Source organism: Seriola aureovittata, chromosome 14 (assembly GCF_021018895.1).
Source record: "Seriola aureovittata isolate HTS-2021-v1 ecotype China chromosome 14, ASM2101889v1, whole genome shotgun sequence".
NCBI classification, from domain to species: domain Eukaryota; kingdom Metazoa; phylum Chordata; class Actinopteri; order Carangiformes; family Carangidae; genus Seriola; species Seriola aureovittata.
Window position 1 is genome coordinate 1288206 of NC_079377.1, and position 25549 is coordinate 1313754.

The 25549-nt window shown below is 42.3% G+C and overlaps 1 protein-coding gene across 1 annotated transcript in view; it reads left to right on the forward strand.

Annotated features, from left to right (window-relative positions):
- Window positions 1-25549, forward strand: part of ttc27 (tetratricopeptide repeat domain 27) — a 59985-nt gene that overhangs the window by 25803 nt on the left and 8633 nt on the right. Inside the window, exons 9-18 of the mRNA XM_056396248.1 lie at window positions 921-987; window positions 5198-5311; window positions 6331-6426; window positions 10510-10632; window positions 13600-13827; window positions 14395-14493; window positions 14831-14883; window positions 16260-16425; window positions 20166-20363; window positions 20694-20805. Of these exons, the coding sequence (XP_056252223.1) occupies window positions 921-987; window positions 5198-5311; window positions 6331-6426; window positions 10510-10632; window positions 13600-13827; window positions 14395-14493; window positions 14831-14883; window positions 16260-16425; window positions 20166-20363; window positions 20694-20805 (1256 nt within the window). The remainder of the gene's footprint in view (window positions 1-920; window positions 988-5197; window positions 5312-6330; window positions 6427-10509; window positions 10633-13599; window positions 13828-14394; window positions 14494-14830; window positions 14884-16259; window positions 16426-20165; window positions 20364-20693; window positions 20806-25549) is intronic.

Below are 25549 nucleotides of genomic sequence, written 5' to 3' on the forward strand. Positions count from 1 at the left end.
GTGAGAACTATTTGGCTCTGGAGCTTTCAACAGCTGATTCCACTGATGAAGACAGTGTGATATGACTGAAAGCTCATTAATAAGTTAGTAACTGAACCTTGAACTTTAAGCAAAGCAAAGAGAAGTTTGAACTGAGCACACTCTGTCTTCTGAGGAAGACCAAGTGATGCTGCTGAAAGCTCTGGATGAAGGTTGTATGTCGGACTTAAGTTAAGATTGTTTGTGTGAATTAAACAGTTTGTCTCAATAGCTGGTAACTGTATGTTGAAGATGTCCTTGAGCAAGTCTGTTAAGGTAGAAACAGAAGGTAGAAGAATATCTGACAGTTAGACAGAGAGTTTTCCTCGACCCTTACTGATGTAAATGGATTCTCTGTATGATGTAACATATTGTAACAGCACCACAAACTACAGCCTCCACAATAAAACAACAAACAATAAAATATAACATTATATTATTTATAAGAAGTTAATAACCTTCATAGATGTAGGACTCACTTGAGGTTCATGATAAACTGGCTGCATTTAGTGGTTCCATCAAGGTGTTACTGAGATATCGTGTCCACGTGAATGGGACGGACGTCCGACTCTGGTTGTCACCGGTGCAGATGCATAAAAATGTATCTAATTACTCTTCCTGAAACACAAACCCTGTAGAAGTCAGCCTCCCTCTGTGCCTCAGCACCTGCACTTAAATTTCACAGGTACTCCAGCTCTGGTTCCATCACAGATTTTGTATTTATTATGTTTCAGCTTCATGCACTTTTTACCAATGTCTGTATCGGTCATTGGGTCAACACTCAAACATCTGAACAGATACTGAATGGATTTGGTACAGATTATGATGTGCTTGTAAGAATCAATAATATTTTGTTCATTCACTTTCTATAGTCTGTCTTGACCCTGAGCGTTATCTTGCAGCACTGACTTCCAGAAGAACAACCCTGTCCACAGACTGACTGAAGAAGAGCTCCTCGCCTTCACATCTGTAAGTCATCATTTACTGATTCTGTGATCAGCTGGTATCAGGTCTCATCATTGTGATCAATGTGATACTGTAATTCTGTTTCCACTCATTTTAAGTCAGTGACAGATTTCAATGCATTTGCAGTTCAAGGTTTTTCCTTGCTTGTTTAACTCAGCAGTCTCATGTACTCAGTTGCCAGTTTATTAGGAACAACTAGTTTAGACTAATGCAGCCTAATGCAACAGCCATGAAATGAACCCTCCCTACATGTAGACTCTAATGTTCAGTTTTTGTTGAGGTGTTGATTGAGCTTCAGGATCATTTTAGTAGCTGTAGTTTGTGATGCTGCTTTATACTGACAGGTGCTTCTGTTATTTAAAATCTTTTCACACATGGAATGAATAATATTCTGACTCTGTCTTTCTAATGACAGTTTTGTCAGACAGAGATGACATTAATCTTCTACATGAGTTCACTCTGACATGACAGCACAATTACAGACAGTGCTACAGGTCCTTCAAAGAGTATTAAGACTCCCTCACTTTGTTCACATGTTGCTATGTTGTGCCCTGTTTTCACTCATCAGTCTAGTCTAATTCCCCCTGATGACAAAGTGAAAACAGATATATTGTATTATGACACAGTAGAAATGTATTAAAAAGGAAAAACAGAAATAATCACATTGCCATAAGTATTCAGACACTTTACTCTGACTCTCTAAGTTTAGCTCAGGTTCCTCCATTTCTCTGGATCCTCTCTGAGATGTTTCTACACCTTGTCTGGAGTCCACCTGTGGTAAACTCAGCTGATTGGACATGATGTGGAACGATACGCACCTGTCTGTATCAGGTCTCAGTTGACGATGCAGATCAGAGCAGAAACCAGGAGGAGACTTCAGTTATACAATGAAATAGCTCATCATCTACACTGTGAATTGCTGCATAGGTTGTTGCAGGTGTTCATGGTGCCTGGATGCTAGCATCTGTTTATATGGGATGATAACAGCTGGAATCTTATATCTGAAGCTACAGAGCAGTCAGGATATCACAGCTGGGTTTTTTAACATATGGTCCTGGCTTTGACTGAACCAGGTTTTAGTTGTAGCTCAGGGAGCTCTAACGTTGTTGTCAATATTTAGCATTTGCAACTGCCTCATGTGCATCACCTTATCTTTACCTTGCTCTTATCAGTGTTTGATCTCACACAGCGACCATTTAAAGAAACCAAATTTATCAAGGAAAACCCAATTTTACCTAAGCAAGCTAACCATATGTGAAGTCAGTAGTGTAGTGGAGATGTTGGGTGCTAGGACAATGAAGCCAACTTAAACTACATGTACAGAAACTGAGGCCTTAACTAAACAAAAATCAATTTGGGCGCCTGAAAGGCACCAGCCTTCCAGGAGGGCTGAGAGAGAGAGGGACCATCTTGAATTTCCCAGCTCCCTCGCCCACCTCCACTCAGGTGAAATCCGTCAGGTAATCAGAAAGTACCTGAAAGAAACACAGGAAACAGGAACAAGCCAAAACAAAACAAGATCATATGGCCCAGGGCCGTCGCTATGAAGTCTCTACATTATATTCTCCGTAACTTGTAGTAATAATGCTGAACTATGACTGAATCTACTTAAACTACCCACAATTCTTGATCTCAGAGGACACACACACGAACCCTGTCTAGTTTATAGACCTGTGTCCGAGGCTTGGATCAATTTCAATATTAAACACTGAAGTGCGTTTCAGCTGTTGTGTGGAACAGATTCTGAGATGTTGATCTTTGTGTGATGTATCATTTAAAATCTTTTCTGTATTTGGAGGCAGTGTTGGCAGCTCTATAGACTCAGACTAAAACCTTAGACAAAATGAAAGAAGAGAGTGAGAGCAGCTCAGCTCCCTCTGCTGCTCAGGGGCCCAGACTGAGGGCCTTTGGACATATACAGACACACATTGTAGTCTTGACAATCAATATCTCCATAATTCTCTTTTCTCTTATTCCTGTGTCCTGGTTCTGATCAGGAAGTCAAACATCATTTGTGATCATCCAGACTGTAGCTTAATCTCAAAGGTTGGACTGTGGTTATTATGGGATACATCCAGCTGTGAGCTCAGTGTGAACAGTGAGCTGACGGTGTTGTATTGTTATCAGCTGCTGGCTCTGTGAGCAGGCATCTTCCCAGCCTACATGTAGATCCAGGAATCTGCAGGCTGGTTAGATGGTTGTCACATGTCTGGCTGTCGTCATCGATACCCGACTCCTGTCGATCCTCCTGGAGGATTATTACCCAGGCTGTTGAAAGGCAACAGATATTATCCTTGAAGATATGTATAAAAAAAAAAAAAAAAAAAAAATCAATGAGGTTGTGGATTCTCCACATCTGGTTATAGAGAAGAGGTGAAGAGGGATCAGTCAGCTGACCATCACACCTCCAGCTGCTGAAGTCAAACAAAAAGGATCTAGGGATCTGACTGAGGTCCAGGTCCCATCTCAAAACCGTTAGGCATCACTGCACAGCCTGTCCATTCATCTCTGCAAATATCATTCTCAAAGCTCTATCTGTGTGATGGTCTGGTCCCTCTCTACACGGTTCTGGACTCATACATCAGGACTGAGCTGAGGGAGCACATCCACAGAGACCACAGTATCTATGAAGATTCAGTCATTGCCCTGGAGCTGTGTTAAGATTTTGTTGCCATCAATCTATGGACAGTCCAGGTCTTTTCTTTATTTAGCAGACATTATACTTCTTTAATCATACTTCTTTTGAAGTTGCTGTAAAGGTACGTCAGTGGAACTCAGTGTTTCCTGCATATCTTTCAAATTAAAAGCCAACAAGGAAAGGGATTGTGTTGTTTGAGCTGCTTTAAATATTTTTAATGTCTTGTAATGGCTCACATGCCATCCAGCCGGTCCTCAGGCTTCAGTCTGATGCCTCTCATGTCTGATCAGTTTGGATCAGCACCTCAAATGAATTATTCCTCCTCCTGTCGGGTCTGCTCCCAAACAGACCTGTGTCTTCTCTAACCTGAGTCACAGTGAGGCTGAGAGAAGTGTTAGGTCATTAGATTAAATTGCAGACACTAGAGTAAAAGTTTGCAGATACTGAAGACGAAGGTCTGAGTTCTGTTGACTGAGGCTAAGCTCTACCTTATCATTCGACCTAAAGTGCTCCTTGATGGATGTCACCAGATCTGACTCCAGTAAGACCTGCTCAGCATCCACAAACATTGTTTGGTCATCTCACCTGGAAGCAGGCGGCACTAAGTGATATTTCTGTCATCATCAGGAGACTGCGTGCTGCAGCACTGAGATGTCCCAGCCATCATACAGCAGATTATCACCACAGCACACGCTTAAAGACTTTCCGGCTGTAATGGGTTGTAATAATGAGGTGTTCTCACTGAAGCTTGCTGCTTGACTCATTAAAGTGCTGACTGCTAAATCCTGAAGGGGGAGGGGGGACCCAGGGTGTTATGTGTCATCACTGCTTTCCACCAGGTTGTAAGATCTCCACAGTCTCCCACTGTATCATCTCTTCATATCTGACATTTCCGATCTAATGAGAGATAAGAAATGATTGTAATGAACTCCGTTTGTTGCTGTGGACATTCAGGTTTTAGATTTCCTTCTGAACCATCAAGATTCTTTTGAGACCCTCGCTCAGTTTTACAAGTCTGTTACTTGACAGTTGATCCCAGTCCAGAGTTCCCTGGACTGAACTTTTTATGTGTAACTGATGATGCCTGAGGCTATGAAAAGAAAATGACCAGTCTGAAATTAATGGTCTTCATTCAGAGGGCCAGAGCTTTTATGATGGAGCTAAATATGGAGTTATAGAGAGAAAGCTAACAGCTCTCCTGTGACACTCCTGAGTTTGAGAGTTTGGAATAAAGAACTAAGATTTTTTGTAAATTCTCAAACTTTTGTTTATTTACCCTGAGTGTAGTAGGAATAAGTTTATTTTAGAGACAGTCAATGCAAACTCAATACTTCCTCCATGTTTATATAATTGCTTTAATTTGCATTGCTACAGAGGACAGGACAGTTTATCTAACTGACACACTGTGTTCAATCACTTATTTCCAGTCACTTCTTGCATAGATGTGCATAAGCCAACCTTGACTTCTAAATTACTGGAATGGGACAAACTGTAGTTACAGATTATGATTTCCTCTCCATCCTGAATGACTTGATGCTGACTAATAATCTTACTTCCCCCCCTGTTCTTCTGCAGTGTATACTGTCTCAGCCCAAGTTCTGGGCTATAGAGGTGTCGACACTTTGTCTCAGGACCAAACTGGAAAAACAAAGGTCCAGGTGTGTCGAGAGAGCCATGATGCAAACCCAGGTAAGGACAGATGTAGGGGCTGAGTTTGGTTTTGTTCTTGTAGTTTTTGTTGTGTTTGTTTCCTGCCTGTTTCTCAATCCCTGTCACATAACAACAAAAAAACAAAGGGAAATGTCTGAAAATATGCACTCAGAAACTGGAAGTACGAAGCCTTTTACTAATGAGTGAAGTGTAAGTATTTAGTTTTCTTCCCTCAGACACAGTGGTGACAAGACTTTTAATTTTTTAATGAGAGTATATAAAGTAAAGAGTCCGAGCGCTTCTTCCAACGCTGCTCAGTCAAGACTCACAGGCTCATGCTGTGTAATGCAAGGCTGTGTGAACATCAAGTGGTGCTAGCTAGTTAACAGACACACATTAACAGTGTACCACTCCCTCCCAATCTGCACCTGTTCATTATAATCTTGACATTGCTGGGCAGTGGTTGTTGCAGTAAGGTAAGTCCATGAGTACATCTTCATTTTCTGTTAGTTTTGTCATGCTCTGCTTCTTTAAATTAAATATCAACCTTCTAAATAAAGGAAGTTAATAAACGTGGAGTTAGGTATATGCTTGAAAAGAACTCTAACAATAAATTTGATTCATTGTGTAGGTCATGGATCAGTCACAGGTGTCCGTCAGTAAGATACATGATCTATCAGCCGCCATATTTAAATTTTTTTATTTGTTAATTGAAGAAGACAATAACAGCACAACAGCTGTGGGTGATTTGACAGGTCAGCCTCACAGGATACTGTTTGCTCATGGTCTCTGTGAATCTTTCCTGTCATTGGCTATGTAGTACCTTATGAGCCTCTGTCCATTCTGGACCCCCGTCAGTCACTTTGGGGCTGATCACAGCATCAGACATGTGCAGTGCCAGTCAATACAGCAAAATGGTATTATATCTGCCATGATCACATCTCAGTCGAAAAACGTGAACTTCATTTTGTGACATGAGAAGACTGAATCTGCGGTGTGGTGAAATACAGTATTACTCTGCAGGAAATCTCATCTCATCTCCTGTCTTCCTTTTCCAGGCTGTGGTAGATCACTTTGAAGACAAGAAGTGTCCCGTGACTGAGCGGCTCAAAGTCTTCTACTGCTGCCAAGCCCCACCCAGATGGGCTGTCCAGGTACCAAACAAAACATGTTCAAAAACACATTCTAGTTTCCATTTGAATGATTTGTGAAAAATGTACACAGTGACGACATCAGTCACATCACATTTACAAACTGTTCACCACTGATTCTACTGTGTCTGTTACAAAGGAAAGAGAACAGGTAATAAATAGCTAGATAGATACTTTATTTATACCCTGGGAGAAATTCATGTGTCCATTAGCTCATTTTTGATAATAAAAAATATAAACAGTTAATAATAAATAAACAATAACTTCCTTTGGCTGAGGTGTTGTATAGCCTGATGGCAGTGGGAACAAAGGATCTCCTGAACCTCTCTGTTCTGCAGCGCAGTGAGATGAGACGTTTGCTGCACCTGTAGCTGCTTCTCTGTCCTGCCAGAATGTTGTGGAGAGGATGGTTGGTATTGTCTAAGATGGCCTCCATCTTACATTGCTCTCCACAACAGTCCTGAGTGAGTCCAGACTCCTGCCAAACACAGACCCAGCCTTTTTGACCAGCTTGTCCAGTCTCTTTGTGTTCATGTCTGACATGCTACTGCCCCAGCAGACCGCAGCATAAAAGAGTACACTGTCCACCACTGACAGATAAAACATGTGCAGCATTTCACTGCAGATGTGACAGAACCTGAGCCTCCTGAGGAAAAAGGACCAGCTCTGCCCCTTCAGGTAGATGGCATCTGTGTTCAGGGACCAGTCCAGTTTACTGTCCAGGTGCACACCTAGGTATTTATGAGTGTGCATCACCTCAGTGTCCTTCCCTCGAATGTTGACTGGCTGAAGAGTGGGCCTAGACCTCCGACAGTCCATGACCATCTCCTTGGTCTTGGAGGTGTTCAGAAGGAGGCAGTTCTTGTCACTCCATTCACTGAAGGCCATCGTCAGATCCCTGTACACCTTTTCCTGCCCGCTCCTGATATGCGCCATAATAACTGAGTCCTGCCACATCCAGAAATACTCGGATGACACAGAGTTGTATTTAAAGTCGGCTGTATACAGGGTGAACAGGAATGGAGCCAGAACAGTCCCCTGTGGAGCCCCAGTGCTGCTCATCACTGTCCCTGAGACACAGTTACCCAGCCTGACGTACTGTGGTCGTCTTGTCAGATAATCCACAATCCAGGACGTGAAGGAGGGATCCGCCCCCATCCCTTCCAGCTTGTCTTTAAGAATGGGGGGTTGGATGGTGTTAAATGCACTTGGGAAATTAAAGAACATAATCCTCATGTAACTACCTGGCTCATCCAAGTCTTTGAGAAACTCACTGGCCTCCAGGGTCCAGTTTCTGAATGAGCGAGTGGTTGCAGCCTGCCTCAGTACACAGGGCTTGTAGGAAGGCTGAAGAAAAAACAGATTATGATCTGCACTGCCGAGTGGTGGTAGAGCTGAAGCAGTGTAGGCCTCCTTGACGTTTGCATACAACAGATCCAGGGTCTTATTTTCCCTTCTGGGACAGTCAACACACTAAGTGAAGCCAGTCAGGTGAGAGGTGAGAGTGACATGGTTAAAATCCCCCGATATTGCAATTAATGCATCAGGGTGTGAATGACGTCACACGTGACTACAGGCTCAGCTCGAGGTTGAATGTGAACAACAATGGCAACGATGTGAGAGAACTCCCTCGGTACATAGTGCGGTCTAAGACCAACTGCCAACAGTTCAATATCCCGACAGCAGATCTTCTCCTTCACTGTGATGTGACCTGGGTTGCACCATCTATTGTTCACAAGCAGAACCAGTCCTCCACCTTTATTCTTCCCACTTGCTCTGGCGTCTCTGTCCGCTCGTACTGCAGTGAAGCCGGGTAAATCTACACATCGGTCGAGAGTGTTGTCATTTAACCAGGTCTCTGTGAAACACATGAGACTACACTCACGATATGCTCGCTGGTTCTTCACAAGTGCCTCCAGTTCATCACACTTGTTAGCCAGGGAGTTGACATTTCCCATGAGGATCGATGGTAAAAAAGGCTTATATCTCCATCTCCTAGCCTTTAGCTTAGCCCCGGCTCTGCATCCACTGTACAGCTTCTTCAGCTCAGCTGGTATTGGATGTTTAACTCCATATCTGGTAAACTTTAAAGCCAGGAGTTCTTCCTTTGTGTACATTGTTGTCTCCATCGTCAGACAAAACAACGACGTAGAAAAAAAAACATCAATCAACAAAAAATATACAAAAATATACAAATATATTGCAAAAAACTACGAGCTTCGCAGACTTGCTACCACTGCTTGTCAGAGCATCATTTGAATGTGGCAAAAGCTTTGTGACCATGCTGACATGCTAACAATTAGCGGGTTAATGTTTGCATACTAGTATTTATATAGTATATTTTTTAGCATGTTAATTATAATTCACCTCATATGTATCTCAGTTCATGGTTATCCATCCAGTAATTTTCCAGACATTTCACAATGTTGTGAAAATATCAACCTCAAGGTGTAGCAACAGGAAAAGTTAGAGGATTAACAAAGTTGGATTCACCCTCTGGGGACCAGGAATGTCTTAACAAAAATTGTGTCAGTCCATATACTGGAGTGATGTAGATGGCAGTAGATACAATAGCAGTAGATAGAGTAGCTACAGTAGCAGTAGCTACAGTAGCAGTAGCCTCAGTAGCAGTAGCTATAGTGGCAGTAGCTTGTGTTACTCTAAACTCAGCAGCTTTTCTCCCACACAGTGCATATTCATTCCTGGATGGGGTCGTCTCTAATGTCACTTGTAACACGACAAAATAAAGTAGTTATAGTAGTAGCTAATGCTATGCTCTCTCTTGACCTGAAGGAACAGCAGGTTACTACTACAGGTAGTAAGCTAACTTTAGCCAGCATGCTATTGTTAGAATAAAAAAAGAAAGATACAGAATACAGAGTCTCTCTCCTACTATTGTACTTTATTGTATTATCTTATTATTTGTGCTCTATGCACAACATTTAAAACATTTCAACATGTGGATAAACCCAAAGACCTGTTGTGACCGGATAATTGGGTCTAATCACTGTTGGGTCATTTATAGTCTCAGTCTGACTTTCTGTAAGTTAGAAAATGTTCATTTTCTTTTTTTGGTATAATCATAAATTTGCCTTTAGAGCAGAAAGTGACAACTCTGAATCAATAATGGGTGAAACAGGATATATAAAGGTCTCCCAGGGGCTGTAGAAAACAAAATTTCTGACATTTTGTGACACATTTGCTGAACTACCAAGCAGCATAAGACAAACATTTGACATTATGATAAAGCCCAGGATACAGTAGAGAATAAAATGGAAGGGGCAGTACTAGAATAAGCAGTAATAGAAAGATTTAAGGGGAGATTGAAGGAGGAGGAGGAGTGTTGGAAGGAGGGAGAGATCATTTGGGGAGGAGACATCACCCAGGTGGTGTGTAATAAGTCATAACAGCAATAAAGCTGGAATTGAATAGCACCTATTGCAGCCTGGGGACTGGAAAGTGGGCTGAGGTGGAGGATTGCAGCAGCACTGTGATGCATTTCCTCCTCACAGGAGAACCATGGCCTGCATTAACAGAGCACTGAAGGCCACTTTATGGCTGTGTGTGTGTTCTCATGAGAAGCTGTTTAAGTATTACACCTTTGAAGTGCAGGCATTTTTATACTTGTTTTATACTGTACACAGACCAATAACTACACATCACACACAGTATATTTTAAAATCACTACCGACCAAACAATGTAAACAATGTTGTAAATTTTACAACAGATTTCCTACCTCTCAGGCAGCCTATGGTTTTCATTAGTCATATATAAACCAGCTCTCAAACATACAGTACTGCAGATAACTGTCACCATTCAGCTTTTCTAGTGACGTGGCTCCAGGGACAGCAACATTGGTTGGCTGGTTCATCGGTTGCTATGACATTTTTACAGACATTCATGGTCCTCAGAGGATAGAACCCACTGATTTTTGGTGACCCCTTGACTTTTAACTTTTGGTTCAGACAATCATGGTTCCTAAACAATGTATCCCAAAGACTCTGGTCCTCTGACTTTCCACTGTGAGCCTATTAGCATGCCGACAACCTCAAAGCCTCTCAGCATTGTTGTCTCCCCCTCTGCAGAAACAGCTGGCCACCCTGCTGATAGACCTCGGCTGCATCAGCTCAGCTCTGCTCATGTATGAGAAGCTGGAGCTCTGGGAGGAAGCAGTTATTTGCTATGAGAGGCTGGGCCAGCATGGCAAGGTAAAATAAAAACGCACGCACGCACGCACGCACGCACGCACGCACGCACGCACACACACACACACACACACACACACACACACACACACACACACACACACACACACACACTAGTTTCTTCATGTTGAGATGCACTGAACATACGTAAGTCAGAATTTTCACCATGCAGTTTTACTTCAGTGTTCAATGAAAATACTTGTCTCTGATTGGCTGGTGGATGTGTGTTAAAAGGCTATAAAGGGACACCTCAACATAGTTCTGTTACAGTTATATCACTGTGGTAAATCAGTGAGCTCTGTGGTGAACACAGCTGTATTTATGCTGTTAACTTTAACTACTGAAGCAAAGTGACTCACAGTTTAAAGTGATGACAGACGTCAAAACATTTTTGCATCTACATTTCCCACAATGCAACGCAACCACAGGCAGTTTGATCGGAGATTCCGTGTGTTATGCTAATACCAGCTATTATCGCTGATCATGTGTTTCCCTTTAGGGACACAGTCTGTTTTTTTACCAGGGGTCGAGCCAAGAACTGGAAAGGTGTACCTAAAAACGTGACCGCCAAGTTTGGGTGGGAACATTTAACTTCACAATTTCACTTCACTCTTGGTTACTATGAGTAAAAGAGAAAAACACCAATCAAACAAAGTATCATTATTATTTCATGTCTGTTATTAAGCAGTGTCTGCACTGGGACTGGTTACATTACCATCCAGACCACAGTGTATATCAAGGTCTTTGGATGATGTTTTATTACCCACATCCCCACTGTGCAGACTGACACTGTACAAATATATTTTATTATGCCTCTGGCTCTGGCTGGCTGCCGCCGCTCTGTTTTTGGATTGTCTGTCCGTCCTATTCTCTTGGACACAATCTCTCAGTATCACCTTGAGGGAATCCCTTCAAATTTAGCACAATGTTCACTTGGACTAACTGATTAGATTTTGGTGGTCAAAGTTCAACGGTCAAAGTTCAAATTCACACAAATTGTTCATATTTTATATGACTGGATAAATAGGAATGTAACCTAAAACTAGCCTGAGTTAAGGCAGACAACCATAAGCAGGTAATTGTAGTTGTATTTTTATGAACATTCATATGTACAGTAAGTATGCTAGAATTCAGCATGAAATGCATAGATTATATGGAAATTAGAACCCACTCACAACTCTCAGGGACTGCCAGTAAACATGCGGCTCACAACTACCTGCATACAAACACATTCAGTAACTGCAGATGTGCAGACATGACGTGCGAGTGCAGGCTCATCACTGACCAGAACGTCTCCTGACCAGAGCTGTCCAGTCCAACTCTGCTGTGTCTGGATAAGAAAAAGTCTCCTGTCTTAAACAATGTGGCGTTCCAGTCCCAGCCAACAGTCCATGTCATGTAGTCATTGCGGTCATCCATGTATCTGCCTCTCTTTCCTATACTGGACCTCCTGCTCATCTGCTGCTCTCCTCTGTCACAGTGACACTGTGTCAGTGATGCACATAAATAAGAAATCAGGGAAGAACTTGAATATTGCTACTATAATAGTATCAACAGTTGAGCCCCACAGTCTCTCTCCAGGCATATCAAAGCAAGCCAGTAACAGTAACTAGGAGTGTGGTTGATGGCAACTGTGAAATAAAGTATCACATGGTAGATCTAAATTTGGACATTTAACTTTCTGCATTAAGAGCTGTCAATTCTGGAACACATCACCAACTGAAATCACATGAATCCACATATATATATATAAAGTTAAATTGCCTTTTCCCAACTATATAAATAAATAAACTAATTGTAATTGTGACATCACAACACACAATCAAAAAAAGAAAATAATTCTCACATTTGAATAAACATATAACATTATGACTACCTGCCTAATATTGTGTCGGTCCCCCTTTTGCCGCCAAAACAGCTCTGACCCGTCAAGGCATGGACTCCACTAGACCTCTGAAGGTATCTGGCACCAAGACTTTAGCAGCAGATCCTTTAACTCTTGTAAGTTGCGAGGTGGGGCCTCCATGGATCGGACTCGTTTGTCCAGCACATCCCACAGATGCATAATCGGATTGAAATCTGGACAATGTGAATTTGTCACGTTCCTCAAATGGTTCCAGAGCCATTGTTGCAGTCTGACAGGGACAGAGGTCACTGCCATCAGGGAACAGTGTTTAGGAGCTGGTACGGGTCAAAGTTACATCCACATGAAGACAAGGACCCAGGGTTTCCATAATGTACATCCTGTACATCCTGACATTATTAGTGATTATTGGTTACAGAAGTAAAGAGTTGGGTTTTGCAAACCTCTAGTATCCACCATCATAACTTGTAGTGGACTGACGCTGCAGAACTAACATCACCAAGTCTCTCAGATCTCAGTCCTGAAACACTCTCCACATCTTCACAGTAATTCACTATTCATATATACAGTAATTGAAGCGGACATGGTGTCAGATCCAGAGTGCTTCCTCCCTTCTGAAATGTCATGTTTTCATTATATATCCAGCACAGCTCGACAGTTTCCTCTGTTTTTTATGAATCTTTGTGTTGCGTTTACTGAATGAGCGAGAGGGAGGAACAGAACTAAACCCTGCAGCAGTCCTGTACTCATGCAGGAGGGCGTCACACCTGAGGAGCACTGGGTGCTGCTGTGTTGTGTTGCAGCTGTGCCGCTGCGTCATGTCTCCGTTGCATTTAAAATAACAACGGGAAGTATTTCAGAAGACTTGTTCTGACCTCACTGTGTTGGAAACGGGTTTGCAGCTCATTTATCATCAATGTTGCTACTAATACACTTTCCTCTTTTTAATCTCAGTCTGCAGCATGCTGTCTTATTTTTATCATGAGAAGGAAAACCACAGATATCCTTCATCTGAAACCTGGCGTTAAAACTGTTGTTTTGCTCTGTGTCTGTACAGACAAAGACAGTGACTAATGATCATCAAGTGATGTCGTCCATTTTCTCAGGCTGAGGAGATTGTCCGCAGGGAGCTGGAGAAGAAGGAGACGCCCACTCTGTACTGCCTCCTGGGAGACATCCTGAGGGACCATCAGTACTATGACCAGGCCTGGGAGCTGTCCGGCAGACGCAGTGCCAGAGCCATGCGCTCCAAAGCCCTGCTCCACCTCCACAGCAAGGAGCTCCAGCAGTGTGTTGACTGCTTTGAGCGGTCACTCAAGATCAACAGTATGCAGGTGACACTGCTGGGGTCAGTCTGATGGGTGTGGAACATGTCTTCATGTTGTATTGCTATTTTGATGCATGCCCATTTTTTATCTATTGAAGTTCATCATAGATCAGTAGAGATTAGGTTTTACAGACAGGAGATCTCAGATTCAGTGTGTCTTTACACATCATGTCTAATCAGCTGAGTTTACCACAGGTGGACTCAAATCAAGGTGTATCCGTCCATCCATCCATTTATGATGGTTACTTGATTCCAGGTTGCTTTGATCCCAGGTCAGATTCCATACGTGATCCCTTCTATGTGTTCTAGGTCTGCCCTGAGGGTCCCTTTAGTTTATGACACCCCCATCTTCCTCGGCTGTGCTTATGACTTATTAGCAAATATTAGCATGCTAACACCATAAACTAACATGGTGTTAGCATCACAGTGTGAGAATAACAGAAATGTTAACATTGGTTAGCATGAATGTGGATTCAAACAGTGTTTCATTTCTCTCACTCTCACTCTCTCTCTCTCTCACTCTCACTCTCTCACTCTCACTCTGTGTGTGTGTGTGTGTCTGTGTGTGTGACAGCTTGGTGTGTGGTTTTCCCTCGGATGTGCCTACTTTGCTCTGGAGGGTTATGAGGGAGCTGCCAGGGCTTTCCAAAGGTGTGTGGGGCTAGAGCCAGATGTGAGTACCTACACACACACACACAGAGCAAAACTTCACTAACTACATCATAACATCATCATCCCATCAATGTCTCAGTTTAACACACTTTCATTACAACACACTCAGATATACACACTGTCCAAAATGATTTTAGATGACAGGACACAAACACACACAGAACCGACTCGTTTGGTGGAGTCTTTATTGGTTCCCATTCACACCATCCTTTGACAGCCTATGTGTACGATTGTGTGGACACTGTCACTTTTATATTCTGTTGTGATTAATCTCTACAGCTATTACTCACTCTCTCCTCTCCTTTGCCTCTCCCTCTTTTCTTCCGTCCTCCTCTCAGAACGCAGAAGCGTGGAACAACCTCTCCACAGCCTACATCCGCCTCCACAAAAAGTGAGTCTGAGTGTTGGTATGGTGTATATTGGAAACGTCCTTGAAGAAGTGTGTGTTAACCTGTTTGCATTGGGAGTTAGAGTGTGTACGTGTCATATCATAGAATGGATTGAGTTTTGTTTAAGTGGATTATTCTATTCCTTAGTTCCACAAACATGTTGACATTTACGACTGAGTTACTGGATCTACACTCAGTGGTCACCTGCTGTAGTTACACTGCTGTAGACCTGGGTAGGTAACCCTGAGCCTAACCTTCACAGAACAGCCTGAATCTTTCATGGCATGGTTTCAAAAAGCACTTGGTGCACAGTGGTCTGGATTGAGATCTGGTGACTTGAAGCCATTGGGGTAAACTTGAAGCCCCTGGTTTAAAATGTTAGTATTTCTCTATAACATTGCATATTCATGACTAAATGAAAAACATTTAAGTTATTTTTTATCAGAAATTAACGGTCAAAAACTCTATCTAGCTAATCTAAGTCACCAGGACTATGAGAGTGTGGTTGGATCTGGTTTGACATCGGCTGTCAACAATGATTCAAACCGTACTAACCTCTGATTGCTGCATGAAAATTTCAAACCAGTGAGTCAACCATAACACTGAGTTAAAGGTCTGACATCTGTGTGGATCTAAATGCTGGAGCCCACAAGTTTAAATGGCTGTTTGATGGTTAAGGATTTATTGTTATGGTTTCAATCAGGTTTAGATTATTCATCCACATTCCACATATTAACATTAAGTCTCTTGTTTTCCTAAACTCATTCATGCTTCATGTTGTCTCTTTCTCTCTGTCTCCTCCTCTCTGTCCCTTTCTGTCGTTTCTCTTCCTCTCTGTCTCTTCCACCCTGTCTCTTTCTATCTCTCTTTCTCTCTGTCTCTTCCTATCTGTCTCTTCCTGTATTTTGTCTTCTCTCTCTTCCTCTCTCTCTCCCCCTGTCTCTTCCTGTCTTTTCTCTTCCTCTCTGTCTCCTCTTCTCTGTCTCTTCCTGTATTTGCTCTTCCTCCCTGTCTCTTTCTTTCTGTCTCTTCCTATCCGTCTCTTCCTGTATTTTGTCTTCTCTCTCTTCCTCTCTGCCTCTTCCTTCCTGTCTCTTTCTATCTGTCTCTTCCTCTATGTCTCTTCCTATGTGTCTCTTCCTGTATTTTGTCTTCTCTCTCTTCCTCTATGTCTCTTCCTATCTGTCTCTTCCTGTATTTTGTCTTCTCTCTCTTCCTCTCTGTCTCTTACTATCTGTCTCTTCCTGTATTTTGTCTTCTATCTATTCCTCTCTGTCTCTTACTATCTGTCTCTTCCTGTATTTTGTCTTCTCTCTCTTCCTCTCTGTCTCTTCCTGTCTGTCTCTTCCTCTCTGTTTCCTCCTGTCCTCACTTGTAGAAACAAAGCCTTCCACACCCTGCAGGAGGCCCTGAAGTGTAACTATGAACACTGGCAGATCTGGGAGAACTTCATCGTTGTCAGCACCGACATTGGGGACTTCTCTGAAACCATCAAGGCTTACCACCGTCTGATGGACCTCAGGGAGAACTACAAAGATGTCCAGGTACAGGACTGAACTTAGGTGACAGTAGATTTGACTCTCTGAGAGTATGTATATTTTATTTCCTTGTGTTTCTTAGCCTTTTTATGCTACAGTTACTTGCCTGGTGACCTATAAAGTTCATTGTTAGCATTGGTTTGTTGTAGAAATCGCCTTAAACATCAATCTTTGTTGTCAAGAGAAATTTTCATTTACCGGGGCATTTAAAAATACAAGTGTGATATGATGATGTGATATTGAAGGAGGCGGAGCTCAGCTCCGAAGCGCTCCAGCCCAGTTTAACCCCTGCCTTCCACCAAATTTGTTCCCAGGCCACTTTGTGAGTTGATCTGTGCTTAGCCAATCAGAGTGATTGCTGGTGAATAGTGGGCAGGTACCTCCTCATAGAAGCAAAATCTCTGGTTGTGGTTACAACAGAAAGAACAACTCTATTTTTTATTCCTCCACGCCGGCGACAGTCATAGTTGGAGGCATATTGTTTTCAGGTTGTCCATCTGTCTCATTCTCATGGACATGATGTCTCAGTAACACTGTCACAGAATCTCTTCAAATTAAGCACAAACATTCACTTGGACTCAAGGACAAACTGATGTCTATCTTATATGACTGTGGATAAACAGGGAGGTAACCTGAAACTAGTCTCAGTGGAGGAGGCAGACGACCACAAGGAGGTGATTCTAGTTTTTTTGTTAACACCATTACAGAAGTGTTTAACAGACACATAAACGGTACAGATATAAGTGTTAAATATGGGATGTTTTAAACAATGGAAGACATAAAAGTGTTTTTAGGGATGCAGCAGGTTCTGCTGTCAACACTGGACACTTCTCGTGTCTGTGGAAAGAGAACATTGAAGATGCTATAGAGTATTTGCCACAGGTGAAACAGGTGATTTACTCTCTGCTCATATTATAATACCAGTAAAAAGACAAAGAGTTTATTCTGTCCGGTAGTTTTAATTAATCTTTTTATTGTGGTTACATAAGCAGACTAATTTACAACAACTGGAAGAAAAACCTTTCTTCATCACATCTGAGTAATTACATGTCCACCACTGCATTCAAAGTAGAAAATTAACCATCAGCTTTGAATAAACAAGGCAGAACAGCCAGTGGCAGCATTTTCAAGAATATTAATTCTCTCCTTCAGCCCTGTAATAATTTTAGTCTTCTGGTCTTGAGCAATTAACTTTAAAGAAGTATCTTCCAAATCATGTGATTGAAATCACAGCTGTGATACAGAGGGAGAGACAGAATCTGGCTGAAAACTGGAAAAGATTTCACATACGTTTTCTTCATTCTGCTGCATCCCTGTTTTATCTGCCTTCTTTAGGCAGCATGTTCACTGTGTTGTTTTAATTTCCTCTCATAAAGTAGATTCGGATACACACAGCCTCCCATTAGGTCCAGTACTTGTCAGGGTTGATGCTGTTACGTCCTCCTACAACACAGACAGCCACTGTCACACTGGGCTTTAAAATGGTGGATTTCAGCTCATTCCAGTGCGTTTACCTTCATTAGTGGTTCACTTGATGTAAATCTGCATAAATCTTTTGCATCAAGTTCAACTCTTGTGACCACTGAAATGAAAATCTCGACCAGTGCCCAGCAGAGGAGGCTGTAATAGCTCGTATCAGCTGTTTTGACCTTGTTCTGTTGCGCCACAAAAGGTTTGTAGAGTTATGAGGTATGAGTCTGTGGTGATGGTAACCTATAGTCCAGTTAGCGACCTAGCTACTTTATCTGACCTGTTATGACAGGCATGTTCCCAGGTGACTGTCATGTTAGTGGTTAGTTCCCTTCACTTGTCACTAAATACTTAGGTCCACTAATCGTCTTCACCCACTTCTATGTGGAGGTCCAGGGAAAAGTAATAAAGCATTTCCATAATTTCATATTTTTATAGGCATTAAAAATAGGAATTGTAAAGAATTTGTAAATTAAATAATGATCCATCAATAAATATTGAAGTTCTAAAAATGGATTTACAAAAACAATATAAAACTCTTTTTAAATATGTGACACTCTGGGCCTTCAGTGCTGTAGAACCAGGCTAAACAATTCCAGTTGGCCATGGGATGTAACAGGTTGGAGAGCTGACCAGTGGGTTTTACAGCACTGAAGGTTCAGAGTGTCACAGAAAGGCTAACAGGAGAAGCTAAATGACTAAGCTAATGGATTAGCTAACAAGAAAAGGAAAAGCAGCTGGAAATGGAAATTCTTTTATTCATGAATTAATAAATGTATTTATAAATGGCTTATTAAATGAGTGTTGTGATGTTTTTGTAAATCCATTTTTAAATCTAGTCATTTAATCAAGTATTTATTGACAGATTAATAGTTCATTTATAAATTTTACAATTCTTATTTTTAATTTCTATTGAAATATTAAATTAAGGAAGTGCTTTACTACTTTTCCTGTGACATCCCTGCTCCTCCACACTTCTAAAGTCAGCATCAACAAATGGCTATTTAGCCTGATGCTTTTTATTTTCTCTCACACTCACACACACACACACACACACACACACACACACACACACACACACACACTAATTTTTAAGCTAATCTAGCCGACATAACAACACTCAAATAACACACAGAGACAGACAAAACTAACTATTAGCTAATTGGTTCAGTTCACCAAAGCAGAGAGGAAGGTTGTAGAGGAGGGTCGGCTGAACGGGGTCTCCCCCTCCCCCTTCCTTCACATGAAGTTACAGCCTCTCCTTTCAAACTGCTCCATTTTTACTCTTCTATTTTTACAAACACCTTTAAATGGGTTTTATAAAAGATCACGTCACTTTTTTGGAACCTCATTCTGTTTGATATTATCCCTCCTGACAGAGTTTACAGAGAGGAGAGACAAAGACAGGGACCTCCGTGAATGTGACTGGCTGGTAAAGTTCAGAGGACGGCTCTTTGGGTCACATGTCTCTGCTTTGTGTCTCATAATAACACCCACATACATTCACATATAGACACTTTACATACAGTGCCTGTCAGCCATAATTTAGTGCTGAACATCAGAGAATCTTCTGTCCTGTTGATTGTATTCTTCTCCTTCTTCCTGACAGAGATTTTGTAAGTTTTCCATTTCATTTCACGCGCTGACTGGATCCACGTCTTCCAATCAGATTTCACCTTTAACTGTCACTTCTCACTCAGTGATGGACAGCAGAGGAGGATATATCAAGAAGTCCTATTAGTGGCTTTCACTCTTACATCTCTAATAATATAGAGAATATAGATCTGATCCATCATGAGGAGCCTTTTTCCAGGAGCCTGTATTTTGAGGTGTGAACTTACAGATTGAGTGAGCTTCATAGCCTTCAAGTTGATTTATCTTAATTGTTGCTGCAGTGAAAGGCTGAAGGTTTGGCCACCTTGTCAGGAAATGTCATGAGGAGATGTCAGCTGATGATAATTTCTCTGACTCTTCAAACCTTGTGGTAACAACCAGAGGTTGCACTAATCGGCTGACTGAGGATCAGAAAATGAAGCTAACATGGTCTACATGTAAGGCCCTGTCTCCTACAAATTAAATATACTGTGGACACTGTAAATGTATAAGTAAGTGTCAGTTAATGGCATAAACACCATAAACCTGTGAGACCACGCCAACACGAGCTTGAGTGCAGGTGTTTATTAAAAAAAACACATTTCCTTTCCATCCTGCTGCTCCCTCACTGGAGATCTTGGCAGCACTGATACTAAAGTATCATTTATTTTTCCTCTTGGCAGATTCTGCAGATACTGGTAAGAGCAGTTGTTGAGAACCTGACGGACAGCCAGGGTGTCCAGGCCATAACCCTCCAGTCCAGACTGAAGGAGCTCCTGGGTCGGGTCAGTTCCCGCCACAGCAGTAACTCTGAGATATGGCGGCAGTACGCTCTGCTGTACGGTGATGGCCACAGCTCTAACCCAGAGGACAACGAGAAGGTCAGAGCCACAACCAGCATCATAGTGGACCACACTGAGTCCATAGAGAAATACATCTGTGCACTTGTGTCAAGGCTTTATGGCCACAACCAGCTTGTTTTACCTTCCTCCTAAAATCATGCAGTCCGCTGAACCAGACAATCAGCCGATAGTTAAAACCCCAGAGCAAAAACACTGAGTAAACCAGGGGAAGCCTTGACTGCAGCTAACTGTGGTAGTTAACTGTCGTAGCTAACTGACTGTCGTGTGTAACTGTTGTGTCTAACTGTCGTGGCTAGCTGTCCTGGTTAACTGCTAAAACCATGGTGGTATTTCTCTGGGGGTTTTCAGGCCCTGCAGTTCCTGTCGAAGGCTCACCGCTGTGAGGTTCAGGCTGCTGGCTGGGAGAAAGAACCTGCTCTCTTCAAGGAGGTGGTGAAAAGAGCCATTGATATGGGAGAAGGTGAGAACACACTACCACCATCCACAAAGCTAAAACAGTCTATACATGACACACATTAGACTGAACCTGACTGACTTCCAATCTTGTTGATAGAGGAGGTAACTAAAGGTATATTTGAGAGACTATTTGGTTCCAGCACTGACACCGCACTGAAACAAAGTGTTGAGATGGATAATATAGTTTGACTAACATTACTGTAATAAATGGGTCTGACAGTGGGTTGAGACAATAATGATTCTAAACTAATATCAGGTATAAACATATGATGAGTAACCTTTGAGATAATGCACATAAAGTGCACAAGGTAACAGCTTCTAAGGAACAGAGTTTTCTGCTGGGAGCAGACTCCATTTCTAAGGTAACGGTAGCTAGTGTTGCGCATGGTTGGCAGTGTAATGCAGCTGAAGAGGGAGGACACTCAGGAGCATAAACTTTAAACCAGTGAGGAGAACACTAAGAGCAATGGGAAATATGTGCAGTCAATCTCTCAAGTGTACGGTGGCCGTGAAGTGCAAAACACAACAACAAATCACAAAACACAACAACAAATCACAAAACAACAACAAATCGCATACGACAAAACATTAACTTCTTACGGAAAAGGTAGGTACCTGCTATCCACAAGGATCGTTGCTGATTGGACAGTGTTGGGAATAGTTCTTTCTTCTATACAACACTGCTTCTTTTAAATGTGTCTTCAGAGTGCGCGTATTCATTGTGAAGTTGTGAAAAGCAAATTAAGTATCACCTCATATGTATGCCCTGCATCAAAATGATCTCTAATAGTCACTAACTTTGAATCAGAGGTTAGTGCCGAGGTACCTCTAGAACTGCCAAGACGGTCTGACAGACAGTTGGAGTTTTTATTATGTAAATAACTTAAATAAAAACTACAGGTCTCTCAGTCCATGACTTTTCCTAAATATATGTTTTTGATGTTTTCTGAAATATGTTTCCTACAATAAAAAACACAACATTTCTGAGCATTTATGCCTCTGACCGCCGAAGCGGTCATATAGACCGCTGTCATATAGACTGCTGTGGCCATAGGAATTGGAACGAAATTTCCATTTTGCTGTTTTCAAATGAAAATCTCGCTCTTAGTTTTTTGCAATATATTCGTATATATTAGAATATTTTTTGTCGATTGATGTTTTTTATTCTACGTCGTCGTTTTGTCTGACGATGGAGAAAATTATGTACACAACGGAAGAACTCCTGGCTTTAAAGTTTACCAGATATGGAGTTAAACATCCCATATAAAGGCTAGGAGACGGAGATATAAGCCTTTTCTACCATCGATCCTCATGGGAAATGTCAACTCTCTGGCTAACAAGTGTGATGAACTGGAAGCACTTGTGAAGAACCAGCGAGCATATCGTGAGTGTAGTCTCATGTGTTTCACAGAGACCTGGTTAAACGACAACAGTCCCGACCGTTGTGTGGATTTACCCGGCTTCACTGCAGTACGAGCGGACAGAGACGCCAGAGCAAGTGGGAAGAATAAAGGTGGAGGACTGGTTCTGCTTGTGAACAATAGATGGTGCAACCCCGGTCACATCACAGTGAAGGAGAAGATCTGCTGTCGGGATATTGAATTGCTGGCAGTTGGTCTTAGACCGTACTATGTACTGAGGGAGTTCTCACACATCGTCGCCATTGTTGTTTACATTCAGCCTCGAGCTGAGCCTGCAGTCACGTGTGACGTCATTCACAAGACTGTTGCGAGAGTACAGACCCAGCACCCTGATGCATTCATTACGATATCGGGTGATTTTAACCATGTCACTCTCACCTCTCACCTGACTGGCTTCACTCAGTGTGTTGACTGTCCCATAAGTGAAAATAAGACACTTGATCTGTTGTATGCAAATGTCAAGGAGGCCTACACTGCTTCAGCTCTACCACCAGATCAGATCATAATCTGGTTTTTCTTCAGCCTTCCTACAAGCCCTGTGTACTGAGGCAGGCTGCAACCACCTGCTCATTCAGGAACTGGACCCCGGAGGCAAGTGAGTCTCTAAAGGACTATTTTGAGTGCACAGATTGGAATGTCCTGTTGGAGTCAGAGGAAAATGATAAAAGCAAGGACCCTGACCTTGATAGAATGGTGGAATGTACCACAGACTACATTAACTTCTGTATGGACACTGTAATACCAGCAAGAACTGTACACTGCTTTCCAAACAACAAAACCTGGATCACCAGTGACATCAAGACCCTCCTCAAGCAGAAAGAGGAGGTGTGTGCAACATGAGCTCAGGAGGAGATTAAAGCAGGTGAAGGAGGACTACTAAAAGACGGTAGAGAGGAAACTGCAGCACAACAACACCAGAGAGGGATGAGGACCATCACTGGTTATAAAGAGAAGAACAGCCAGGCAACATCAGGTGATGTGGACAAGGCCAATGAGTTCAACCTCTTCAACAACAGGTGTGACACAGCCTCACCTGTTCTCTCTCCCACTGCTTCAGCTGCAGCTTCTCCTACAGCATCTCCTCCACAACCTGAAACTGCAGCTGCAACTCCCTCCACACTGGGGTCAAGTCTCCTGTTCTTTACAGCGGAGGAGGTGAGGTCGGAGCTCAAGAGGCTACGTCCTGGAAAGGCAACAGGCCTGGATGGTGTGTGTCCGAGGCTGTTAAAGGAGTGTGCAGTCCAGCTGGCTGAGCCTCTCCAGAGGATCTTTAACTTAAGCCTACAAACAGGGAGGGTCCCGGTCCTGTGGAAAATATCATGTCTTGTTCAGGTACCTAAAGTAGGAGGACCGGCTGAGATAATGACTACAGACCAGTGGCCCTCACATCACACATCATGAAGACCCCGGAGCAGCTGCTTCTCCACCTTCTGAGGCCACAGGTTGAACATGCACTAGACTCCCTACGGTTCACCTACAAAGAAGATATTGGAGTGGATGATGCCGTCCTTTACATGCTCCACCGGCCCATTCTTACTTGGATCAGCCAGGTAGTTACATGAGGATTATGTTCTTTGATTTTTCAAGTGCATTTAACACCATCCAACCCCCCATCCTTAAAGACAAGCTGGAAGGGATGGGGGTGGATCCCTCCTTCACGTGCTGGATTGTGGATTATCTGACAAGACGACCACAGTACGTCAGGCTGGGTAACTGTGTCTCAGGGACAGTGATGAACAGCACTGGGGCTCCACAGGGGACTGACTTTAAATACAACTCTGAGTCCTGCCACATCCAGAAATACTCGGATGACACAGTTATTATGGCGCATATCAGGAGCGGGCAGGAAGAGGAGTACAGGGATCTGACGATGGCCTTCAGTGAATGGAGCGACAAGAACTGCCTCCTTCTGAACATCTCCAAGACCAAGGAGATGGTCATGGACTGTCGGAGGTCTAGGCCCTTCAGCCAGTCAACATTTGAGGGAAGGACATTGTACTAAATACTGGACAGTAAACTGGACTGGTCCCTGAACACAGATGCCATCTACCTGAAGGGGCAGAGCCGGCTCTTTTTCCTCAGGAAGCTGAGGAACGTTTTATATATTATATAATAAAACGTAAATGGCCAATAAGAACTTTATCCAGTCACCTGTTCAAGAAACAGCAATGAGATATTTTCATCTGTTTCCTCCGCCGACTCCCAGTGTCTTTTACACAACAACATCGTGGTGGTTAAGCTAATTACGAACTGTGAAGAAACGCTACAACGAAAGCTGTCTGTAAGTGATTATCTTGCTTCACCATGAATCTTAAAACTTGGCAGATTGTTGTAAACTGAGCGACTGGCTGAAATAAATCCAAGCAATAAATTCAAATCCTGTTCTGAATTTCTTTTTTCTTTTTTTTTTAACCAGTAATAGTCCGAGCTGAATCAATAAGGATATGGATAAGATAAAGATAAAATCCTAATGAGACCCATCCCTACAGCTGGTTAATGTCTGACTTTGGGAGGATGAGCACATCACAGTTCAAATCCCTTTACTCTCTCTCGCTAGTCTTGTTTAACCAGTGTTATTATGTGATTATCATTTTTATGGCGCACAGTGAGATCAGTCACAAACGTGAAGGATTACTTTCCTGTAAGTTTTGTCTGTTCATTAGGAGATGGAGCTTTTTTAATATCTTTTGTCCCTGTAAGTCATAAAAACTCTCATCAAGTCATAAAGTCGTCTTCTGCTGCGTATGTATTTACACTGAATACGTTTTTGAGAAAATGTTTAGGCCTGAATCTGGGATTATTGATCATGCCAGCATGTCATTTAGATGTTCTGGAGGAAAATTCATTCAACTATTCGATAAAATAGTCGATAGATTAATCATTAGAAAAATAGTTGTTAGTGGCAGTCCTAGTTCTTTGCCTGTGTGTACATGTCTTTCTATAATTGTGAGGACAAATTTAGTTAAAACTCATTATTGCTCCTGACAACTTCAAAGGGCTTTTTGAAGGTTAAGCTTAGGCAGTTTCTACCACACACACACATACATTGACAAACATAGAAACCATCTCCACCTTCGGATATTAAATGTATAAGTGTCTCAACGTTGTGACACAAGCTTTTTGGAGGCGCTATCGTTGACAGTTCTACTGCCACACACAACAATACTCACACAAACATTGACAGACACACACAAGTGCACAAGTTGCTGACCAAACTTTCACACAACTGACTGTGATTGGCTAATTAGACTGATTAACTCAGGGTATTTTTTACTGTTGTCCATGTTGATCTGTTCTAGCAGGAGAAATGACAGCGGCTTTATTGCA